This window comes from Oryx dammah, unplaced genomic scaffold (genome assembly GCF_014754425.2).
Source record: "Oryx dammah isolate SB20612 unplaced genomic scaffold, SCBI_Odam_1.1 HiC_scaffold_24, whole genome shotgun sequence".
In the NCBI taxonomy this organism is placed as follows: Eukaryota; Metazoa; Chordata; class Mammalia; order Artiodactyla; family Bovidae; genus Oryx; species Oryx dammah.
Genome location: NW_024070208.1, coordinates 25591627 through 25616532, shown reverse-complemented (window position 1 = coordinate 25616532; position 24906 = coordinate 25591627). Strand labels below are relative to the sequence as shown.

The 24906-nt window shown below is 41.7% G+C and overlaps 1 protein-coding gene across 5 annotated transcripts in view; it reads right to left on the bottom strand.

The window, feature by feature from the left end:
• DCLK1 (doublecortin like kinase 1) overlaps positions 1–24906 on the bottom strand; it is a 354151-nt gene that overhangs the window by 69206 nt on the left and 260039 nt on the right. For 2 of the 5 annotated variants that reach the window (XM_040267076.1, XM_040267075.1), the window contains exons 6-7: positions 15479–15573; positions 134–221 (exon numbers count right to left, since the gene is read on the bottom strand). In XM_040267076.1, coding sequence (XP_040123010.1) covers positions 134–221; positions 15479–15573 — 183 coding nt within the window. Of the gene's footprint in view, positions 1–133; positions 222–6347; positions 11554–15478; positions 15574–16520; positions 16931–24906 lie in introns of those variants that run through there. The other 3 variants (XM_040267080.1, XM_040267077.1, XM_040267078.1) reach the window with 3 other exon arrangements.

Sequence of the window (24906 nt, the reverse complement as noted above, 5' to 3'; positions counted from 1 at the left end):
TTGCAATGACCCTGAGCTGCTTCAGGGTCATTCTGCTGGAGAAATGTCAGTTTTCTGGACTAAATTTAGCCAACCCATTCTCCATCCAGATACAAGCTACGCCTTCTCCTCAGACACCACATCCCAAGCTTACCACCTTCTCCGGGTCCGTCATTCTCGTCCATTGAGCTGCAGACTTTGGTGGATGCAAGTGAAGTGGAGGAGCCGCCATGCTGAGAGCTCTGGAGGAAAACGGAAACAGAGAATAAAAACTGTTGATCCTGCCCCATGTCTCCAGGTGCTGTGCCCAGCCCAGAAGCTCGGGCAGCAACTGCGCCCACTGCCATGGAGGGGACTGGTCTCCACGCCCAGAAAGGGAGGTGCTCGGACCACTCAACGGGGACTACCGCTCCCCGCCAGCTTCTTAACCAACGATGGGTGGTGTTAACTGTGCCAGGCTCATCCTTGTCGATTTGGATGTTCCATGACTTTCATTCCATTTTCTCAAAATTAGCATCATTTTGCTCACTGTTTAGGCTTGGCAGATTTGAGGTGCCTCACCTCACTCTTCCACAGTCTATCTGCAAACAGGCTTCTTACAAGTGGTCAGTCTGATCTTTTTTTTATTCTTACCATAGAAAAATTTTTTCTTCAGTTTGATTTTTATGGAATATCCTTTAAAAAAATATTCAGCTTTGCCACATCCTTGGGGAAAGATTAAAGAGTAGGTTTGTTAATTCCACTTTGTGATAAAGACCTAAGCACTAAGCAAGTTATTGATACATTAAATGTTATGTAACAAGAAACATTTACTTATTATAATTACTTTTCTTCCTGAGGCAAAGATGAAACTAAAAGCATAAGCCTTGTGATTCAAATTCTGGGTGTATTTGGACTCAAGATTCGTGAGAGCAAACGGTAACAACTATATTATAAAGCTCAGAGCGTGTGCCAAGTTGCTTCAGTCGTGTGTGACTCTGTGACCCCATGGACGGTAGCCCACCAGGCTCCTCTGTCCATGGGATTCTCCAGGCAAGAATACTGCAGTGGGCTGCTATGCCCTCTTACAGGGTATAAAGCTCTGAGGACAAAACAATACCAAATATTTAATACTGGGATCAGCTACGAGGCAGTATTTTAACAATGAATCTTTGCATCTCTGCATCTATTCCTTGAGAAAACAATGTGCACATATCGATGCTGTTTCTAAGTAATGAACACAGCTTGTCCTAAAAGCTCCTCCTTCTGTTTGCCTGGGTTTATCCACTTGGTTGGCCTGATGGGAGCCAGGAGGCGGTGAGGGGGCGGCATTGGCTCGGGGTGCCGGCTGTCTGTGGAGCAGAGAGAAGGGAGAGAGAATCTGTAGCTGAATCAATAATGAAGTGGCGAGAAGCAATGTTGACCTACTTTTCCTCTGCTTACCTGTCTCCCTTCAACCTCCTCCCCATGCCCTCCAGCCTTAAGTGTGCACAAAGCCGGAAGGAAGAGTTTCACATACAGTCACTGTGCTCAACAGCACCTTGCATGGCAAATTCAGAGACTTCAGTTTTCACCCAAAGGATGAATATAACTGGGCAAATGCTACTTCAGTCACTGTGGGGCCATTTGTGTCAACTGCACAGCATTCCCCGGGGTGTGTTAAGATGACCATGTTCCATGGGACAAGTTCCTCAAAGCTGACAGCTGCCGTAATGGGGACAAAAGGTAAACTCACAGCCGTGACACATCTTCCTCACAAGACTTTCTGGAAGTTTGGTGGTTACTCTGGAAGTTTTATGATTAGTCTAGAAGTTTGGTGGTAGTCTGTGGCGTGTGCCCTTTATTTTCCAGGATCGTTTAAGAATCCCCCATCCATCAGCCTAGCCTGGTAACTTGAGCGGTTTCCATCCTCTCTCACTCAACCTCCCCTTGTGGCCAGCAGTGCCCATTCGTCCTCTGTCAGGTCAGAAAGAGGGATTCAGACTGTGGCCCTGTCACATGGCTCTGTAGCCACAGCCAACTCTCTCCAAGGCACTGTGAATGTAGGAGCCTCTGAGCGTGCTCTTTTATGAATGTCTGTTTGTGAAAACCTTGTATTTATAGTATTGAAATAGGAGGTTGAAACAAGGCAGATTTACAAGGTCAAGGTCTGGAGAAAAGAAACATGAGTGCTACCACATTTGAGGGGAAGGTGTGTGTTTTCCAGAACAGGGAGATCTTTTATCCCTGGGGTCACTGCTTTTGCTGTAGACATAATCCTGTTCCAAGCAGAAAAACAGTAAAGAAATGTTTACAATGTAGACTTTCTCTTCTGAGCCTTTCAATCCTTGAATTTCTTCTTCCAGCATCACAAATGGTGTTTAATAATGCAGACACATTGTGGTTTGGGGTGGCAGGTGCTGTCCCATCATATGGTGTTTTAGAATACAAAGACACATTCTTTCAGAATCAAGCATTCAAATTAATAGACTAGTAGTGTATTTCCTAGCAAAGATGCCTACAACTTATGGACTCGATTCCAAAATCTTGTTCTTTTAATAAGAACACCAGACACTCAACACAGAACACTTACCCAAATAATATGAAAGCATTCTTTTAAACTGTAATGTTTAATAAACTTGCTGGATATTATTCACTAAACTGCCTTATCAACTAATGAATTATATTTTCAACAATGCCACCAATTGTCTGATGCCCTGAACGCTTTCTACAGTGCCAGCTGTGTTTTTCTCTGCCTTATGAACAAAACCCCTCAAGGTTTTAGGCTCTGGTTTAAAAAAAAAAAAAAAAGTAAGGTTAACACAAGTCTGCTTATGCTTAAAATTGCTTATTTTCAACTTTACTTTTCAAAATGTACTCCAGGTCATTTCAAATTTCATGCTATCTGAAGGTAACAATTGTAAGAGAACATTTAATTACAAATACGGTACTCTAAAAATGGAAAGTTCTCATTTCATCCACTGTGCTCAAATACAGTAAAATAAATGTATTCAATTTCTCATTACTTCTGCTTTTCCTCAAAGAAGTAAAGTGGTTACACGTTATACACCTTTCCAGGACAATGACCATTCATGGATTCAAAGGATTGCAGGAACTGAAATGGACCTTAAATATTACTTCTTCTATCCTACTTCCATTGAGAGACCAAATGCCCACTATAAAAATCACAGCCACAGGGTCAAACAGCCTCTGTGCAAACAGCTCCAGTACTGAACCCATGGTTTCCTGAGGCAGCCCGCTAATTGTTAATAAGGTGAGTTATGTTCCATTTGCCATTCTAATCTCTCACCTCTGGAGCCACCCAGTACAGTGCATTTCCCAATAGGACAAGGCTTCCAAAATTTGGAAAGAGCCACTGAACCCCTTCTGTGTCTTCTCTTTTTCAATTTCAGTAATCTTAGTCTCTCTGGTTATTTGTCGTAAGACAGGACCCCATGACCCCTTGATCCTCCATTTGTCAGTATCTCTGGTTAATGCTGGTGCTCAAAGCAAATGAAATATTCTAGGTGTGCCCTGAGCAACACAGAACAGAGAAGGGTAATGTTTCTTCTTTGTAAATAGAATACCAATGCACTTTAAGACCATATTGGCTTATAGGTAACATAACTTTTAAGCCTATACAGTGTCAGATCTCCATATTCTGTATTTGAGAGGTTAGTATTTTGGGTCGAGTCTAAGACTTCTCAATTATTCATGTTAATGTCGAATTTATTACAGTCCTATCCTTCCAGCCTGTTATTTTCTGAATTCTCACTTTATTACCTAACATATTGCACTCTCTCAGTTAAAGCCATTCAGTAATCATCATGGCCCTCTATGTACCCTTGTCACTACTCCTAAAAATACTACCTTAGACAGACTGTGAACATTTTGATTATTGCCTTAAGTCTGACTGAAGGATTTTGAACCTAATACAAGGGAAATGTGTAGTTCATGTTCTTTAGAATTAACCCAATGAGATGAATCAGTCTTTATTTATGACCTACATAGAGCTGAAGAGTCCACTTATATTTTGCCATGCTTATAAATGAAATCAATTTACTAATTTTTTTCAGAGAACATAAACCATTTCATAGTATACATGAGCATAAGATTTTGTGTTTGCTTCAGTCAGTTTGCTAATTCCAAGGCATATGGTGTACAGTGAAAAACATAGTTATTTTAGAATTTAATACAATTAGCTGCTCTAAGAGATACTGTGACATTTGAAATGTCATCACCTCAAAGCAGATTTAATGGGAACCAGGTGGACAGGTTGCTGGCACCTGGATGCTTTTATGGCACACCTTCCTAAAAGCACTGCCCTAAGTAAGAACACATCCTAAGTGTAGCTATTTAGCTTGGGATCATGTAACAGATGGAGAACATATCACACTTTTTGAAGTAAGTGAGAAAGCTGACATAACAGTTCTAACCACATTTTACCAAGATGTATCTGATGACTATGTGATAAAAAAGTTCATTTCAAATATAAATGGTCTGAGTTACTCCTGCCATTTGTATTCATATTATTGGTGTTACTCAGCTGGGGTCCACATCAAATAATGATTACAGAAATATCCAATCGATCTGACTGATGTAACCAAGGGAGAAAAATATAAGATAATATAAAAATATAAAAATCTTATCTTATAAAAATCTTATCTTATAAAAATATAAGATAACTTTCACAAGATAACTTTAGCTCTGTCTTGATAATTGTATTATTTCCATTTCATATTTTGTCTTGGTGTATGGTTATTACTTTGGTAATCTTTTTTTTTTTTGGAAAATGGCAATATAAGAATTTAAACATCAACTGGATCAATTTTATAAAGGAAACACAACCAACAAATAGTTAACAAACTCTTATAATTGTCTTGGTGATCCTGACTTGAGGTCTGTAGAATCTCTAAAGATGACCTCATGTAGCAAAATTAATTCATAATCTTGGTGTAGAGAGCTTAAGACCCAAGGGACTGTGTGTGCATACAGAAAAATCATACATTTCCTTTGCAAATGGGTAAAGAACAATAAGCTGATGACATCAATATGTAATAATTAATAAGGCTCTATTACTTGAAACAAGGCACAAAAGAAATTTCTTTTCCCAAATTCCTTTGTCTGCATTCTCCATAGTATGTTTAAACCTAACGTTTATGGCACAGGCAACCATGTGCATAACTCAGAATGAACAGTGAAACATATAAAAGCTTATCATAAAGTTTTTAAAAGACTATAGAACTGGTATTCATGAAATTGGTTTACTTAGAGGAAGAGAAAAAGAAAATGAGAATATTGGCATTAAACCCATGATAGCGAAACCACGGGAGCCAAGATATCAAAAGTGAATGTATTTAGTTATGACTGTCGGGCAGTCTGCTCTGCCTCCACTGTTTGGCTGCTAGTCATCACGCTCACTTACAGCCAGGATCTATACACTCCGAATCTCAACCGTTTGTCTTGGCTGGCACCAGGTCTCCTCTTAGAAGGGGCACTCTGTGAGATCCTCGTTTGAAGGGGGACCAAGAAGCCGTCTAGTTTATACCCTCCCAATAAAATAACTCCCTCCATGATTTACGCCTCAGTTTGGATTCCCAGCCTGTAAAGAAGGAAGCTAGTCACTACTTTTTCAGGCACGTGCTCCATTTTATTTTAAACTCTATATTCAGAAAGTAAAGCTCAATTTGGAATTTATTTCATTTGTAAAGTGAAAGTGGGACTTCCCTAGTGGTTCAGATGGTAAAGTGTCTGCCTACAATGCGGGAGACCTGAGTTCGATCCCTGGGTCGGGAAGATCCTCTGGAGAGGGAAATGGCAACCCACTCCAGTACTCTTGCCTAGAAAATTCCATGGACGGAGGAGCCTGGTAGGCTACAGTCCATGGGACTGCAAAGAGTTGGACATGACTGAGTGACTTCACTTTCACTTCCAAACATTCCTTCCAGTTGTACCAATTACTGCTTTCAGCATCGACTATATCTGGTGTCCATGGAAATAATAAAGAGAACCAATTAAAGCAAATTATACTTTCAAAGTTAAAATGAGCCTAGTAAAAGTGTGTTAGATTTAAATCTTATATAGAATTTCAGACTTCTATAATAATTTTAATGTAAATTATTTTTTCCAACAAGGCCAGTAGAATATCATATTATGAATAAAATAGATTATTGGTTTTAATTCTATATTAAAGTTAGGTAATCAAGTATTTTATTATGTATTTATTATAGTTATTTGTATAATAAAACATTACCTATTATTTATAATAAATATATAATATCATTTGGTGCTTTTAAAATAACTTTCACACACACACGTACCTATATACACATACACATTTTTCTCCCTGCAAATTAGGCAACCTTGGGAAAAATGCCTTCATGCCTAGGAGAAAGTATATTTAAAAAATCTTTTTTTTTCAGGAGAAACAGTTGCCAATTTGTTTGATATATTCACTCTTAAGGCAAACCTGGGAGGAAAGGAATGATTTTACTCTAACCAAGTAAAACAGAGTTCTTCGCCAGACAGTCTTATTTCACTGTTACTGTCAGCATTTGATACTTTGGATGTCAAGCAATATCATTCTGCAGTATCTTAAGTCTCACCTACTGATGCTAATCACGTCACAAAACACCATAAATATGATAATGATGGTAAACGTTGCTCCACACAGTCATTTCATTTTCAGTGTCTACTTACCAAGTTTTCTGAAAGAAAGTCACTGAACAACATAGGCATTTTTCCTGTTTATTATATAGTTATTCTAAGGGGTAAGCATAACAACGTTAACTTTGAGAGGAATAACATGGTCCAGTGGGAAACACAAAGTACAACATTCTACAATGAAACCACAGCACAGTGATGGGGCTTTCAAAACCGGGTAGTTCAATGAAACATTTCAGCGTTTCACTCTACAAACCCTGCTGATGGCCTCAACTGACGGATTTTTAAAACCTGTTGCTGTTTAAAACATTTTTAACACCAAATGTTCTTTTTAAAGAGAATACATATCCAGGCAACTCAAAATGTAAGCAGGAAATATATCAACCTCTTTATAAAAATCTTATCCAAATTTGCAACATTCATAGTGTATTTTGAAGTTAAATGTCCTGAGAATAAACTCGATTCCTTGCTTATTGATGAATATAAACTCAAAGAAAAATCACAAGAAAATTAAATTTCATAGTTCTTTGTCTGTGACCTTTCAGATACCTTCTAGCCTAGCTTCAAAACCATTTTGTGGCCATATATAATATAAACACCCATGTATTACATGCATCATTTACACTATGTTGGAATTTATCCATCATCTTTACTAAAACGAACCACATTTTAAAGACACTATATATCATGCACCCTGAAAAATTATAGCTAGGGCCTCAGATTTCCTATCTTTTCCACATGCGTTACAGGTACAAAATTACAAGTATTTTTCAGCTGACAGTATAACAAACTGCATCAGGCAACTGGTATATTGAACTCAGTATATCTCTAATTTTCACAGTACACTTCTGTGGGATACTGTTGTTACTGACATGCACAGTCAGAGATGCTAATCAGGCTAATGCAAATATGCATAAATAGACAACGTATGCATATATAGTATATTCACTCAGTTAACAGTTTCTAGTGTGTATATATTTATACAGATATATACACACATGGCAAGTATAGTAAGGTTACTACTGAAAATACATGAACAGTTTTGAATCATGTTTGAAAGAACATACAGACCTGCCTTATAGGTTATCTGGCTCCATTATGAAACTTAGTTCAAATCAAATATAGTTTGGATTTTCATCTATTCATGTTTCAGTACAATACCCAGCTACTCACAACCCTATAAATCAGCTTTTTAAATGAATATTGATTGACAATTGCCACATATCATACACATTAGAGAAACATCAGTGATAGTACATAATCACTTTAATAGTTGACTATCAAGTCACAACAATATAAGTATTAATGAATGCTTATATTTAATAGTTAATAAAACACTGAATTTGTCTGAATTTGAAATTTTTTGTTTGTTTATCTGGTTTCCAAATTGTTTAAATCAGTACATCTGCCTATTATTTGGAACCATTTTGCCATACTAGTTTAGCAAACTACCTCTGAACTTAAACATGCCCCAATTAATATGTCATGTGTAATGATTTATGACAGAAAGGTTTTACATACAATTCCATAAGAGCCAGTAACGTACAAGGCTGTGTCACAAATACCATACTTTACTATTCATGGTCTACACGATACTTACATAATACTTACATAAGCACACCCATATACACACGGACCCTTGCAAATTTATATGAATGCCTACACACCTGGGTAGATATATGCCACATATGAAAAATTTAGTAGTTCAATAGCTAAAATGTATGGAATTATTTTTCAAGGATATTATTCTATATATTAATTTGTTTTAAGAAATGTGGTTTTTAGATTTCATTGTTTTTAAATGAAAAAAAAAATCATGTATAGATTTACACTGGATGTAACCAAAACCTCTGCTGGTTAACACAGGGAACCCATATGGCAATTGAATGCTGGTTCAAAATATTTTTAGAAGATACTTGATTTTTTAAAATATTTAGATGAGTCAATTTAAGAACACAGGGGTGTGTGTAAATGGGTGGACCTGAAACTTCTTAAAAGTCTACGACAGTATGAAAACAGGGAAATTTCTGCCCCATCCCACCCCCACCTAATTAATTAAGCAAGACAAAGAAGAAACAGCCATGTGGCTTTCAGAACCAGTCTTTTGAGTTCACAATGAAGTTTATACTTGATAAATGATTAGGATTTGCCTTTCTAAAATGCTAAAAGCAGGAGTATATTTATTACATTGTTCTCTATGATGACTAAAGGAAAAAGAATAAGTGCAAATGAAAAAAAGTATCCAATTGTTACCTAGAGTGCAGTGTCTTCACAGAACATTTCAGGTTTACCATAAGGACAAAAATGCATTGCTTTTCCTGGAGGTCTCTTCTGCCCAGGAGAACAATTTAAAAATTCAGTGTCTAATATTCTAAAAAGAATTCTGTAAGTAAGTAAATCTTAAGAGCCTATAAATCGTCAATTCAGTTCCACCAAAAAACTGAAAACATCTAGTTTGATGCTAAGGATTGTTTCATATATATTTCTGTTTTAGTATAATGGAATTATGCTCTGCATAGAAAGAGATCTCAAAGTCTATAAATGGTGTGCTGTTTCAATCTCTGAGGGATTTTAGTTTCAAAAAGTAAATGATATATATTGCCTCTGAACAGTCCTTTAATAAAAGTCATATGTTCAAAAGATTAAATGCCGTGGAATAGCATTTCCCTCAGAACCGCTTGAATGGAAAGTTGGCCATGATATCTATCGGCAATTAGCACAAGTCCAGTTCCTTTTTGCCATGTCTAAACAAAGCCCTGGGCTTCATATCAGTTGGCAATATCTGCCACTTACACAGAACAAATAGCGTTTATTGGACCTTTCTAAGCAGTAGCTGTCCAAAAGATTGACAGTTCAGGGAAGTTAAAATTACTAGAATTTATTTGTGTTCTGGACTATCTAACCCCCACCAGATTTAAGGTAACTGTTTCACTGCTTTCTTTGCATTTTTGACAGCTCAGTCAAATACATACTAATCTTTTATGGACTCAACTGTATTAAGTAATGCATTTTACAAAGACATAACTAGAACAGACACCAGCACAGGCAACCTCACAGATGTTTACTGTTTCAGCTAAAACAAAGCAGCCTTTTGATCTCAGCAGGAGTCTCTGTTCACAATTTCTATTGGAAACAGTTTTAAAACCTGAAGTCTGGAACAGGTATTATTATGAACTGTTCTTTCAAGATGGAATGGTTCAGCTTGCAGTTCTCAAATAACCTGCCAGAGAAGTGTCTTTCTCTCCAACAGACAGGATAATAAGGCACTAATTATTACAAGGCTAAATTTTCAAATGCTGTTAGGTTGCCTGGACTTTTTAAAAAATATTCTTCTTCTTATGGCTGGAGTATTTTATTCACTTGGAAAGTGAGATAGTAGCATATGTAACTATAAACCAGATGGTAAAATTTGATAGTTGAGCAATTTATCAAGGAGATAAATTGATAACATTTAAAACATTATATGACAACTGAATTTCTCTCCATCTTGAATCAAACATTTTGTTTTTAAATTCAATTTTCAAGTAAAATTTTGGGGAAAAAAACAAGTACAAACCTCCAAATGGCATCATTCATTGTGAATTTATCACCTACTGAGATATGTCAAGCCTGTGAAATAGCAAAACCATGCTACACAAGTCTTACATCATTAGTGTTTGAACTAGTAACACTAAATGATCACTAGGGCATGGTTTAAATACAACAGACCATACACATTAAATTCATTCTTAACATTCAGCTTTAAAAATAAATGTTTTATGTTTAAGCAAAGCTGACTATAATTTTTAAATAGAGGACTAGGAAAGCAGAATTAGTAGGTTAATGCTTAACAATGGGTTATAATCATAGACTTAGTTTAACACAAAGGAGTTTTGCATATGAAAATTTCCAAAACACCAGTAACATCTAGAATGTATCAGAATAGAGATTTGGCTATTTGGGACCTGATTTATATAGTACTGTTTAAAAGAATTTTAGCTTTTCAAATTGGTTTTTTGGAAGAAGTCCAGACACATTTTTTTTAGGTCTGTATGTTTAAAAAAAAAAAAAAGTTTCCTAACTTCAGCCTTTATACATTTGAAAAATTGCATACCTGATTGTAAGGAGGAATTATATAATTTATAGTAATGACATTAAACAAGTTCTTCGTGTTTAATCTATGCTTATGCTGTTTTCAATGAAAGATAAGTATAAAGAGTAAAATTTACTTTTAACAACAAAAATAAGTTCCTAATGCTTAATGTAAGTCTTCATGAGTTGTATATTTCATATGACAGTTTCTCCTCATATGTTAATTCACGTATGAGGAGTATGATAAGTAGCTCTGAATACTGTCTAGGAAGAAAAAGAACTCTAATCAAATACTTTTATTAATTTGTAAGAAAAGTACTTTAAAAATCAGCAATCCAAATTTTAAGAAGACTATATAACTTTAGGAGAAAATGTCTGCTTAGTACCATTTTAACCTGCTTGGCCAGAAAATCTGCACAGAAAGGGACAGAAAAATTGTACCTACATGTCTACTTCTGATTAAAAAAAAAGCCCCATCTAAAGAAATTATGACTCTGTCTTGCTACACCATTAGTGTGTTCTGACACTAAGATCGGGCCCATATATGAAATTCATCTAAAGCCAGGTCTGGCACAAAAACCTCACCAATTGAGCCCATTTGTGTTCAATCTCCTCAATCAAATTAATCAAATCTTCTCAATAGGAAAAAAATAATCTCCTTCAAGAACTAGTATGAAATGCCTGGATATTTCCTTTTATATGATTTGGGCTTTATCATTTCAAGGTATGCAAAACTCTTCTGTGTATTTCGCTGTTAGACTTTTGCTTAGGAAACGTGAAACCTTCACCCAACCACAAACCATATACACTGCTCCATTGTCTCTTTTACACTGAGTCTCCTACTGAATCCAAATCATCCGAAGAGAGGGGGCGATACAGGTCCTGTAAGACGAAGGGCGGTACAGAGTTGTTTACTCAGGTTTCTTAGGTGCCCTGTGGCTCTCTTAGGAGTGGAGCAACACCGAATGGGCATCCTTGGTTTCTAATGTTATCAGACCTTCTAAAGTCACCACATTTGGATGAGAGGAAAGATCATAGCTGAGAAGCCATCTAAACAGATGCCAAGGATGCTATTTTGCCTTCTTGGCTTGAGCTGCTCATGAGCTTTCGCATTCCCTTCTGTGCAGTTGAGTTCTACAGCCTGAGGTCTGTCAGTGCCAGCCTGCTAGTATGTGTCAAGGCACTCTTCCTCAGACACTTCCATCCCATTCTGGGAATGAGGATCATGCTTGCCTCACACAATAATTGACTAGGAGCCCCAGCGGGCATTCAGCAAATTCCGGTCCCATAGCAGCAACCCAAGGGTTACCATCTGTGTACTGCATACACCCAATAAACACTGTGTTTTCAAAACAATACGTGTGGAAGACAGAAAGAATGCGAACTTGACCTTTCTCCCTTCCCAAAGTTCTTCCTGGTTATCCAAAGGCTCACCCATCACCTCCCCTCTTCTTCACTCCGCCTCCTTCTGCTACAAGATCCTTCTGTTGGTCGCCAGGCAACCAGCTCATATCTGCAGAGAGTGTCTAGAATCCTGGCTTCCTTTCTAGTTTGAACCACCCACTCCTCACATCATCTGACTGATCAGATAATCTACAAAAGTCAGCCATGTGGGAGTATAATGGGGAGCTTCATTCGACCTACACAATGTAACACGTTTCTTCCTGATGTATTAAGGAATGAGACCCCAGAAAGTTCATGGATAGAAGAGATCCTCCAGGATCTGCTTCTGTGACCAAACACTTCTAGACAGCAATTTAAATGACAGTGTTTAGGAAAAATAGGACAGTTACTTGGTACACTGCCATTGGGGTTTTCATCAAGAAAAGTATCTGGCGTGCAGATTCCTATTGTATAGGACTATTCTAAAATACAGAAGGAGGTAACAAAATGTAATTTTAAGGGAAGGAAAAAAAGCTGATTAAACCATCATAAATGATATAAATAAAAATATAGGTTTTTTTAATTTGTGAAAAAGCAGTCAAATGTCTCAATAATCTTTAAAAAAAAAGCAACTTACATTCCTGTGTTTCAAAATGAGGTATGAAGTGTGAGTGTGTGAGACAGTGTGTGTGAGTGTGTGAGAGTGTGTGTGTGAGTGTGTGAGTGTGTGTGTTGGCGAGAGAAGCAGCCAACTCATTTTCCTGGCCATGTTGCTAGGCAACACAGAAAGAAAAATAGAAGTAGCTACTGTTTTCCAATTTGCAATAAAAAGAGTTATATTTATTCTTTGAAGTGTCTTCTTTTAGCACTTGCCATCTTTCACTTATTTCAGTATTTCCTGCATAGGAGTACAGCCAACCATTTGAGAAGAATATTAACCAAATTTGAAACAGGATCGGTTTTTAGGGATATTCTAGGCTCATTTTAACTGGGAGGGATTATTTGATGTAGTTGCCTCCACACCAAGATGAAAGCTCCTCTCACTAAAGCAGCTGGGAATGCTTCCACTCGTTGACATGGTACATGGATGGAGGATGTTCATTTATGGCCTAAATTCAAAAGCCTGGAAACTGAACCATCTCTAAACTATCTCGTGCTCTGCTCACAACATGTGCTTAATAACTGTTTTCAGATGATGATAAACCTTTGTCTCCTTAAAACAAACGGGATTGTTTTTTCCCTCTCAAGTACGGGTCTGGCATTGGTAGCTTAAATGACAAAATGAAGACTCTCTAAGAGGACCATCCCTTATAATTACTTCCCAAACGCTGGCAGTGTTAATTACATGAGCCACCGGCCACACAGCTGCTCGGAGCTGGATGGAAAGTTTCTGCCTCAGTTGGACACAGTCGTAGGGAAGCAGGGAATACAGAGGGAAGCAGGAGCACATTCTAACCTCATTTGCCAACAAATGGACAGCTGTGCCAAGCGTTTCATGTCCCCAGGACGGAAGTCTCCTCCATATAGCCAGCAGGAGAGATGCTCAGGTTGCTGGCAGGGAGTCTCAAACACTCTAATCTAACCTCGACAGCTAAGCATGAGCTGAATCCTGAATCTAATGTAATTAGTCCAGAGGATGACGAGAGAGTTCAATGCCAGGCGTACTCTCCAGAGTATACACTTCAAAAGAGAGACTGTTCTATGCGAGAGGGCCCCATCTGACCTATTGTTTTTTAAATTAGAAGTTTACTTTTATTTTTTGGACTTGCTGTGGGGCATACAGGATCTTAGTTCCCCAGCCAGGCATGAACCCATGCTTTCTGCATTGGGTGCATGGAGTCTTAACCACTGGACCACCAGGAAAGTAAGCCCCTGTCCTATTTCTAATGGCTTGCCCCTATAGACAGGGGCCTTGCTGGGGAACATTTATGAGAAAAGAACCACTCATTACCCCTTCCTCCACTCAACCACAGACATCTGGGAGATTAAATGAATCTGGATCTTTCTTCTTGTAGTAGGTCACTAATGATTTCTATACTTTAAAATGCCAAATTATCCTGTGACCAAGAAGAAAGCATAGGTATAGCACTCAGATGGAACTGGAGTAGAATGATAACGTTTTCTATCTGGAGAGAGTCTTTTGTTTTGTTTTTTGAGGGGGCCTGGAGAGGACTGCAGACTTACCTACGATAACACAGCCGTTTAGTAGAGGAACTGGTGCCCAGCTCCAGGCCTCACTGGATCATCTAAATAAGGCACACCTGACATTCGGAGGTTCAGTGGAGCAGGATGATGCACCCTGCTATGTTGGTGGGCCAGGCGCCAAACGGATTAGGGGTTGACTCAAGTCCCCTGCCCACCACTTTAGAGGGTGTGTGAACACAACCTTGGCAGGAGGCTTGCGAAGGGGTGCTTCCCTCTCGGAGGCAGTGTAAATGTATGGAACGTAGAAGTCTCATTTTAAAGCACACAGGACAAGAGACCAAATTCAAGAATCCAGGTTTGAGTTCAAAAGTTGTCAAGGAGCCCTCACTTATTAAAATGTTCAGGGAACAGCATCCTCAGAGTTCCTATGAGCACACATCCCTCCCCACCTCGCCTGTGAAATCAGGACACTGAAAGGCCCCCTGTTGCCTCCACTGTACCATCTGCCTCCTCCCCATCCCACTACTTTTATTCTTGCCTCAATCCTACTGGAAAGGATAAATCAGGTTGTGAGCGGATCCAAACAGCAGCTCTCCCGTCCAGAAAGAAGAGCTTACCCCCAGCCTCTCCCTTAGCAATGGAGAAACTAACACCATTTCCTAGAGCTTTTGACTCTGATCTCCAAACTCAACCAGTGTCTCCATTATTACACAAGAAGTTACAAGAAACATGCAGGTCGTGATGAAAGAGAAGGTGCTCGGCGTGGGATTCATTCACAAAAACACAGGTCACATGTACCCATCTGTGCAGCACAGACCCTCAGTGGCTCTGGATCACCATCCTCTGCCATAAAGCAAGTCCCGCCAGGGCCCACCTACCTCTCCAAACCAGGCACTTTCCCTTCTTAAGGAAGGCTGGTGACCAGCAATCAGGCCTCCAGTGAAAATCCTTACAGCCCAGCAAGTTTACAAACCAGTGCCACTGAAGTCTTTGTGTGTTCCGGATAAAAAGAGAAAGGTGTTTAAAAGTGAAGCAACAACTGTCTATTCTTCTTGGAATGAAGACGAGGACAATTTTTACTGGGAAACTTAAGGTCCCAAGTCCTAGCTAAGAGAAACCAGAGCCAAAACCAGTGACCCACTGTCGGTCACCTCCTGCCCTCACCTGGTTCTTCCTTAGAGACAAGCAGCCCTAACTCGAGAGGGCTGTTTGCTGGCACCGTGCCATCTGCACCAAGATGTGGACAGGTCTTAAACGGGGAGCTCGCTTATTCTCTTACCCTCTGCTTCCGCAGGCTTCCAGGGCTGGTGGGTGATGGGCTGGGAGACTTGCCCGAGCGCGGAGTAGAGAGCTGACTACCCGGGGTTCCATTAACTGGAAGCACAGAGAATCACAGAGAGAGAAAAAAAATGGCTTATTAAAGAATTCTCCTGACAAATCAGCTTCACAGAGCAACAAACAATTAAAGAGGGACATTTGCTAAAATTCCAGACACCTTTTAATCTACAGTCCTGAACACTAGCTTCAGGGAGAAACCTTCAGAAATAAGTAAATTTTTTGTGAATCCTGTGTTAAATATAGCAGCAGGTTACATAGAAAAAAAAAAAAAAAGTACTTTGCACAACTTTTCTGGTGATTTATTAATGATCCTTTTAACTGTGCCCAGAGATATGAGGCATGTGGTTCTGAGACATTTTTCAATGAAATTCATGCTTAATTCTTTAGTTGAGCTTCCTAGTACAAGCCAGTGGGAGTAAGTATTAGCACAGCTCATAAGCGATATTCCCAGTGACTTGTGAAAGCAGATGGCTGTCTCTGTAAGAGTTAAGAACTCGATTCTAGTTAAGTTTCTGCATCCACTTGGGCCCGGTACATCCCCCAGCCTAACTTGGAAGGATCTGACTCCAGCAGGACGAAGTAATTGGCACAGTCACTCAGAAACTCCTCATTTAGTTTGTCCTGCTGTTGAAGATAAAACTGTTTTTTTTTTTTTAATAGGTTTAAATCACCAGAATCAACCTGTCTCTCAAGACTGCTACACATTATCCCTAGACTGAGTCAAAGTCACAGAACTCAAGTAAGTCATCCTTTTCTCTTCGTAGCAGTCCCTCTAAGAACTGACAAAACACTTAAAGACGTGACTCTACAAAGATGTATCGAGTCCGCCACTACTCCGCCTATAAAAATGTCAACTTTTCTTTTGTTACATGTTTTACATCCACAGCCAAGGAAGTCGGGTTAGCAGTGAGACACACACATTCTCCAGGGTGCAACATAAACATTTTTCCATGAGGGAGAGAGCGATCATGCATTTAACTTACCTTCTATGAGTTCTAACATGGACACAGTCTCAGTGTCTAACCTGACAAGAGCAAGAGGCGAAATCCCTTCTCAGCACTAAACCCAGCACCGCGGAGGGAGGAGGGAGGCGGCTGGATTAGTAAAGGATGGCTAAGGCTGCTCCCAGAGCAGGCTCAATGAGATGCAGGATTCATCAGCAGATGCCTTTCCTGCGTAAAGCTGACGTCTTCCAGGCAGCAGTGGGAGGTGCGGGTTCTGTCTTAGGCTACATCAAAGGTGTCAATTAAGCCTCATGCCAACGCGGAACCACCACAACCCCCACCGCACCACAGCCTCCCGGAAGCCGAGTCCTTTCAGGGTGCTCCACACTGACTCATAACCAAGTGCCTCTGGGGGCAAGAGCCCTAGTGACTCATATGAAAATCAAAATGACAGGACCTCTTCTGAAGCCCGGTGACTCTCCGGGAACAAGGGGTAATAAGTCCACCCTCAGAAAATTCAGTGGCGAGGTACATGTTTATTGATTTTTCACACACAATGTTTGCACCAAAGCTCAGGGCCCGTGCATGTGGGAAGTTCCTTGTTTTGTCATCTTCTCCAAAGACCTTTAACAAATGTCACAGAACTCATGCTGTACTAATTTGTGTTTTGCCTTTGAAATTTATTTGGTGACTCCATCTAAAACACACGCAACCACACTTCTTTTTTTTTTTTTTTTAAACAGATTGAAGTAGGCAGCACCAAGAATGCTTTGATTCGTGTGCCTTCTCTGGTCCTGTCTTTGTTGAATGAGCCTGCTGCCTAGGGTGACTCTAACAGGAAGGGGTCTGAAACAGGCAAGGACTCAGGGACTGTGGGCAGAGGCAGAAGCTATAGCTAGTAAGGCAGGAGATCCCTTAGGGTTGACTGGAAAACAGGCTCTGGGAATATCATCTTTGCCCACATTCTACATCACTTTACATCTTTACATCACCCCTACGCAGACTGGGAAAAAAATGAGCAAATGGGAAAGCAAATACAGTACTCACATTTTTTACTTTTGGGACTCTAACTCAGCCAATGGAACATTAAAAAAAAAAAAAAGATAAAGTACATGCCCAGTAAAACTGTCCTAGGAATAGTCAGCTTAAAACAATGAAACAAAACAACAACAAAAAGTTTGCACCTACTCAGTACTCACTATGCCTGCCTCTCAGCTTATCAAAGACTTCCTTTCATGGACTAGTTAACACACTTAAACCTTTTATATATATACACATATAGGTACATACGGGGCTTCCACATGGCTCGGTGGTGAAGAATCCACCTGCCAAGGTAGGATGGCATCCATCTGTGGGTCGGGACGATCCCCTGGAGGAGGGCACATCAAGCCACTCCAGTATTCTTGCCTGGGAGATCTCGTGGTCAGAGGAGCCCTCCGGGGTCCATGGGGTCACGAAGAGCTGGACACCACTGAGCAACTGAGCATGCACGCACCTACTGTCTATTTGCGCGCATACGCGCGCACACACACAGTGTTATCTCACTGAACTCTCAAGGTAACTCTGTGCGGCAAGCAGCATTATTCTACAGATGCGGAGGCATAAAGATGATAACCTGACCAGTGAATACAGTGGGTGAGTGAAGTGGCTCAGTCGTGTCCGACGCTTTGCAACCCCGTGGACTGTAGCCTGCCAGGCTCCTCTGTCCATGGGATTCTCCAGGCAAGAGTACTAGAGTGGGTTGCCATTTCCTTCTCCAGGGGATCTTCCCGACCCAGGGATTGAACCCTGGTCCCCCACACTGGAGGCGGACGCTTTACCCTCTGAGCCACCGGGGAAGCCCCAGTGAATACAGGGTGGAACCGAAATCTGTGTACTCTTTACCCCCACCTTCCCCTACAACATCAGCCTTCTAACCTGAAGGAAAACCACACAACTCAACTCGAAATCACAACAAAGTATTCTGAGAGGGGGAGCACTGGGGGTTCACCTATGGGGTCAAGACTAGCCTACAACCTATACAGAGAAGGTAGCAGGTAGTGAAGTCAGATCCTAAGTGTTAGTACCAGTTGGCCAGGTAAGTAAGGTAAGCCTTGCTCCAAGGCAAGAGGACCACCTGTTTCATGGCTGGACATGGAGGAGGCACTTTGAAGGGACCTCAACAAGTGGAGTCGGAAGGAAGGACCTTATGAATGCCGATGGAGGAGGTGGCAGGGGTCACATAATGCAGGGTTTTGAAATTCAAGTTGAGGAGTCTGGTTTTTATCCAAAGCACCATAAGAAGCTATTGAATGATTTTAAGCTGGAACCTAGGGGATCAGATCTGCATTTTAAAAAGCTCTGAAGAGCTCTTAAGCTGTCAAGAATGGATGAGAGGGGAATAGTAATGGGAACAGGACAACCCTTAGTCAAATGTCCAAGTGGGAGAAACTGGGGCACATTTAAGGGTCTTGTGGTCAAAGAGATGGGGTGGCTCTATCTTGGGTAGTGCAGTGGAGGTGGAGGGAAAAAGAAACATTTCAGAGAGATTTAAAAACTAAAAACCACAGGACATGGTAATCAATTGGTAAAAAGGATTTAGGCTAGAAGATTAAAGTGAAAGTCCCTCAGTCATGTCCAACTCTTTGCAACCCCATGGACTTAGCCTGCCAGGCTCCTCTGTCCATGGAATTCTCCAAGGCAAGTCTCCTGGAGTGGGTAGCCATTCACATCTCCAGGGGATCTTCCCAACCCAGGTCTCCAGTCTGCGGGCGGATTTTTTGTCTGAGCCACCAGGGAAGAGACTTAAGACTCAACATTAAAAAAAACTAAGATCATGGCATCTGATCCATCACTTCATGGCAAACAGAAGGGGAACAAGTGGAAGCAGTGACAGATTTTATTTCCTTGGGCTCCCAAATCACTGCTGACAGTGACTGCAGTCATGAAATTAAAAGACACTCCTTGGAAGAAAAGCTATGACAAACCTAGCCAGCACATTAAAAAGCAGAGACATCACTTTGCTGACAAAGGTCCATATTAGTCAAAGCTATTTGTTTTTCCAGTAGTCATGTACGGATGTGAGAGCTGGACCAGAAAGAAGGCTGAGTGCCAATTTTGAACTGTGGTGCTGGAGAAGACTCTTGAGAGTCCCTTGGACAGCAAGAAGATCAAACCAGTCAATCCTAAGGGAAACCATCCCTGAATATTCATTGGAAGGACTGATGCTGAAGCTGAAGCTCTAATACTTTGGCCACCTGATGCGAAGACCTGACTCACTGTAAAGACCCTGAGGCTGGGAAAGATTGAGGGCAGGAGGAGAAGGCAGCGGCAGAGGATGAGATGGTTAGATAGCATCACCAACTCAATGTACATGAATTTGAGCAAACTTTGGGAGATAGTAAAGGACAAGAGAGCCCAGTGTGCTGCAGTCCATGGGGTTGCAAAGAGTCGGACAAGACTTAGAGACTGAACAACAACAAGGCTAGAAGAGAGAGTTTGGAAGGACAGACAGTTTGGACATACTGAACTGAAGCATCATTGTATGTATCTTGATATACATGGCCGGCATAAAAAAAGAGAAAAAATTTGCATTGCAAATTGGTGTCATTTATGCAGTTTGCTATGAGGAAACTGAGGTTCAGAGAGGTAACCTGTGGAAAGACAAGCAGCTAGAAGGTGGGAGAGCTAGAAATGAGTCTCATTCAGTCCTACTCAAAGAGCTGCATACTCTTCCCATGAGTGGCCTCATCAGGACACATCCAGGCCTATCACTCTGTCTGCAGAGCTGAGGATGTATAGGCTTCTCTCTCACTGGGGCACTAAAATCTGCCTCCTTTATTTATAGCCACTGGGCTCACGGCTTTTACTTGTCTTGCCATCTCTCAGGAGAAATGAAGCTCAAGTGCCAAACAGGTCACTGACAGACAGTTTTGGAACACAATCTGCTTGTAAGTTGGGAACGACCTGTATTCTTAAGGTCAGAGTTCTGTGGAGACTCTTCCTCTTGGCCACTTAAAAAGCACCATCAACTTCTTAAATTGGTTCTTGACCTCCAGAAAGCATCATACTCCTCATCCTACTGGGATAAGTAATTTTGTTTCATAAGTAAGGTTGACACATGTATTGAGTCCCTTGTTTTTTAATCCTGTCCTACCAGAAATCCCTGAGTGCCAATAAAAAAGGGTTTTCTCACTTATTTAACAGAACTCATTAAATGTCAACTAACAAATGGTATTACAGAGGCCTTTATTAAACAATTCTTTATTTTGAATGGGAAAAATCCAACTTCATATGGTTGTTTCTAAATGGCCAAGCAGGCCCAACAATTAGTTATTTCAGTTGGAAGTCACCAACATCTGAATTACTAAAGGACCCATCAGATACATTGTCTTAGATCCAGCTCTGGTTTCCTTTGCTCACATGTGTCTGGATACAATTTAAATGCTGTATGCTTTGTTCTGATTTTTACCTCCTGAATGAGAAGTGCTTAACTCTAGGCTGGATTATTCTCATATTCTGTGATGATCAATTTCATAACTAGCCATCAAAGATCTGTAGAAGAAATCTATGGGGCTGACTTCTACCATCTCCAGTCCATCCCCCGTCGGGGGCGCCTGAGCCTAGCAAGGACACAGAAGCCTGAACTGGACACAGACCATGACTCCTCATGAAAGAGCCAACCTCACCTCTTCATTATCAAAGATCGATGATCCTACTCTCCCTCATTGGAGCCATGAATTCAGGAGTCTATAATCCACCATTCAGTACATGCAGCTTTCACTTAACACATGCTTGACTCTGTCTAATGGTCCCTGTTCTCCCAAAACTTACAATTGAATATGAAAGTTACCAAAAAAAAAAGTCTAGAATCAGGAAATACTTGGCTTACTTGTTCAAATTCATTGCTCCTTTTAAATGACTTTAAACTCATGTGTGTTTGAATTTAGCAAACCCTTTGTAAACTTAAAGGATTTTTCCCCTTTACTGTTTCATTAGTAAAAGGCTCAGACAGCAAGTGAAAACCAAATGCTTGAATGTCTCAAACTGGTCTGGAAGCTGAAACAGTCTCCATGCAAGACCATCTCATTATAAGGTGACTAACCTTTTGGACCTGAAAAGCTATCTTGCTGTTTCTCTATCTTCATTTTGAACTCAGGTGGCTCATTTATTAATAATTATGCCGCTGCACTTGCAGGCATGGGAGGAGGGAACGTGCTTGCATGCATGTGAGTCCATCTATCTGTCTGTGTGTTCAGGGGGTGGTGATTCAGGCAGGCTTCCCGGGAGATCTGGCTGCTTGCCTTAGACTTTCCCTCCCTCCCTGATCATGGAGGAGGCTGTAGATACTCTAAAATATGTTTTCCCAGCCCTTGTCCATTGCCTGCCACATTATCGAGAAAGGAAAAAAGAAGGAAAAAGCAGATGGAGTCAACCTAGGCAAAGACAAAACAGACAAGTGTCTGATGGGTGGGAGAACTCTGGAGAAAAATGCTTTTTCCTCGTTTTATCTTCATAGGTGCTGAGTTCATAGATGAATTGGAACCCTGATTTTCTCCATCCGTCTGCATTTTCTTAAACAGGGACAGTAGGTCCAATTCAGAGTGACTATCTTATTGGGTCAGGAAGATCCCCTGGAGGAGGGCATGGCAACCCACTCCAGTATTCTTTCCTGGAGAATCCCATGGACAGAGGAGCCTGGTGGGCTACAGGCCGTGGGGTCACACAGAGTTGGACACGACTGAGTGACTGACACTTTCACCTTACTGGGATGGCCCAGGGGTTTAGACTCTGCTCTTGCACTGTGCGGGCATGGGTTCTATGTCTGGTCAGGGAACTAAGACCCCACATATCACGGGGCATGCCCCCCCACAAAAGACAAAAGGACTGTCCTATCTGCTGTGGACAACGGCAAGGCAGGAGGTCAACAGAAACAGGGGGGTTGGAATGAGGAACATGGCTCTGTGAACTAATTTTCTAATATTTACAAATGGGGCCTTGAACCTTAGGAGATCTAGGCAACTTGCAAAGATCCCATTGTTCCTCAATTCACTCATCCAGTCAACATTTACTCAGCAGTGACCATGAACTCGAAGGCACTGTAGGATGCATTAAAGAACTCCTGCCCTCAGAAACCCTGACTTGGTCAGGTGACATAGCCTGACCTGTCGCCTGCAGCCTGGGAGCCAAATCAACTGTCACAGGATAGGGGAGGAGGGGTAGACCCTCACAGAGGTCAGCTGGGCCAAATTGGGCATGCGCACTTTTGACCAGAAGTGATAGAGCAAAGGCTTCTAGTAAGTGACAGGAATAAAGGTGGGAGAGCTCCAGGGGTTCCTGGTGGAAATTTAAATTGGTTTCCAGGCTAGAACACAAGCCCAGAGGAGACATGAGAGAGACAGCTGGAAAGGAAGACTGTGGCAATGCAAGACAGTTCTTCATCCTAGAATAAAGAGTTCAGAATGGACTTAGCGCACGGTAAGTAACGGCAACAGGCTCCCCAGGTGATGCCAGCGGTAAGGACCCGTCTGCCAGTGCAGGAGACGTAAGCAAGTGCAGGTCTGATCCCTGGCTCGGGAAGATCCCCTGGAGGAAGGCATGGCAACCCACTCCAGAATTCTTGCCTGGACAATCCCATGGACAGAGGACCCTGGCAGGCTGCAGTCCATAGGGTTGCAAAGAGTCGGACACCACTGAAGCGACTTCACACATACACACAAGTAACCGTAACACGTCTAACATCAGCAGCCAGGACAGAGGTGAGGAGCAGAGATCAGAGGCAGGGAGGGGGCCGGCGAGCTGCTCCCGCAGCTGCGGGAAATCGGAGTCCTAGAGCAGCAAAGGAGGGGCCGAGAACACGTGACAAACTGAAGGTGGACGAGGAGGAGAAAAGGAGTCAAAGACGCTTTCACGGTAAAAGGAAAGAGATCTCGAATTTCACAAGACAGCATCATCTGGAATGCTGATTTAAAATGATGAAAATCTGTCGGCGGGGATGGCAGAAGAGGCTGGTCATTCTGGAGGAACGAGGTGATTAAAGGCGCCACCAGGGATCAGCGTGGTGAGGGGCTCTGGGTGCTGAGTCCCACCCTGCCAGGTACTGCAGGGCGGCCTCCCCTGGAGTAAAGCCCGGGAATCCGCCCCCGGGGGCAGCCCCGGAATGACCCCCGGGACAAAGTGCCCGCTGAAAGGGACTTTCCACAGGTCACCAGTGGGTCCTTACTGCCGAGTCCTGCGTTCCCTCAGTCCTCAACTCTGCTTGCCCTCACGGTAACATTTCCGGCCTCTTCCTCCATCTTGAAACTTTCTGCCCCCTCTGACTTCCGTTCCTGCGCACTCACCGTGCCCTCGCCTTTTCCGATGTGCTTTTTTTAAAATCGAAGGCCAGCTGGCTTACAGTACTGCGCTGGTTCCTGCAGCGCCCCGGCGAGAATCAGCTGTGTGTGTGCATGCCCCCTCCCTCGCGAGCCTCCCTCCCAGCCCCCATCCCTCCCCTCTAGGTCATCACAGAGCATCGAGCTGGGCTCCCTGTGCGATGCACCAGCTTCCCACTAGCTAGCTATTTTGCACGTGTGAGTGTATATATGTCAACGCTACTTTCTCAGTTCATCCCACCCTCCCTCCTCGCCCGAGCCTGGTGCCCACGAGTCTGTTCTTCAAGTCTGCGTCTCTGCTCCTGCCCTGGAAATAGCTTCATCTTTACCATTTTTCCAGATTCTACATATATGAGTTAATATAAGGTGCTTGTTTTTCTCTTTCTGACTTACTTCACTCATGTCCTCTGATGTACCCTTATGACTGCACGTTCCTGCAGGTCCAAGCTCTCCTTGGGTTGAGGGGAGGTGCATTTTACATTTCTATTATTTAAATCACTACTGACACTGTATGTCGGTGTCTCCCCAGTACATACACAGAAAGCTCAAATCTGACTTCCACACCGCTCCTTCCTACCTGCCTACTGATGCTTCTCGAGCATCTCACGTGGACGTGGCTACAATGGGACCATCCCTCATCAATGGGCAAATCACCTCTGATCCCCTTCTCTTTGTCTGGCCTCACATCCAGTTAAATTCTTAGTTTCGTTTCCCTTTTGAAGTTCCCCACATTTTATTTTATTAAAGATTTTTTTAAAATGTAAACCATTCTTAAAATCTTTTATTGAATTTATTACAATATTGCTTCTGTTTTATGTTTTGCTTTGTGGTCACAAGGCATGTGGGATCTCAGCTCCCCAACAAGGGACCGAACCTGCACCCCCTGAACATTGGAAAGCAAACACCTAACCACTGGACCACCAGGGAAGGCCTGTCCCCCACTTTAAAAAACTGTTTAAATTCTTTCCTAACTGTTCCCGGGTGGCTTCACAGAGCCTTCCTGGCCCTCGGTCCTTGCTGTGTAGCCATCCTTTCTACCCCTGTGCCACTGTATATAAATTCAGATAAATAAC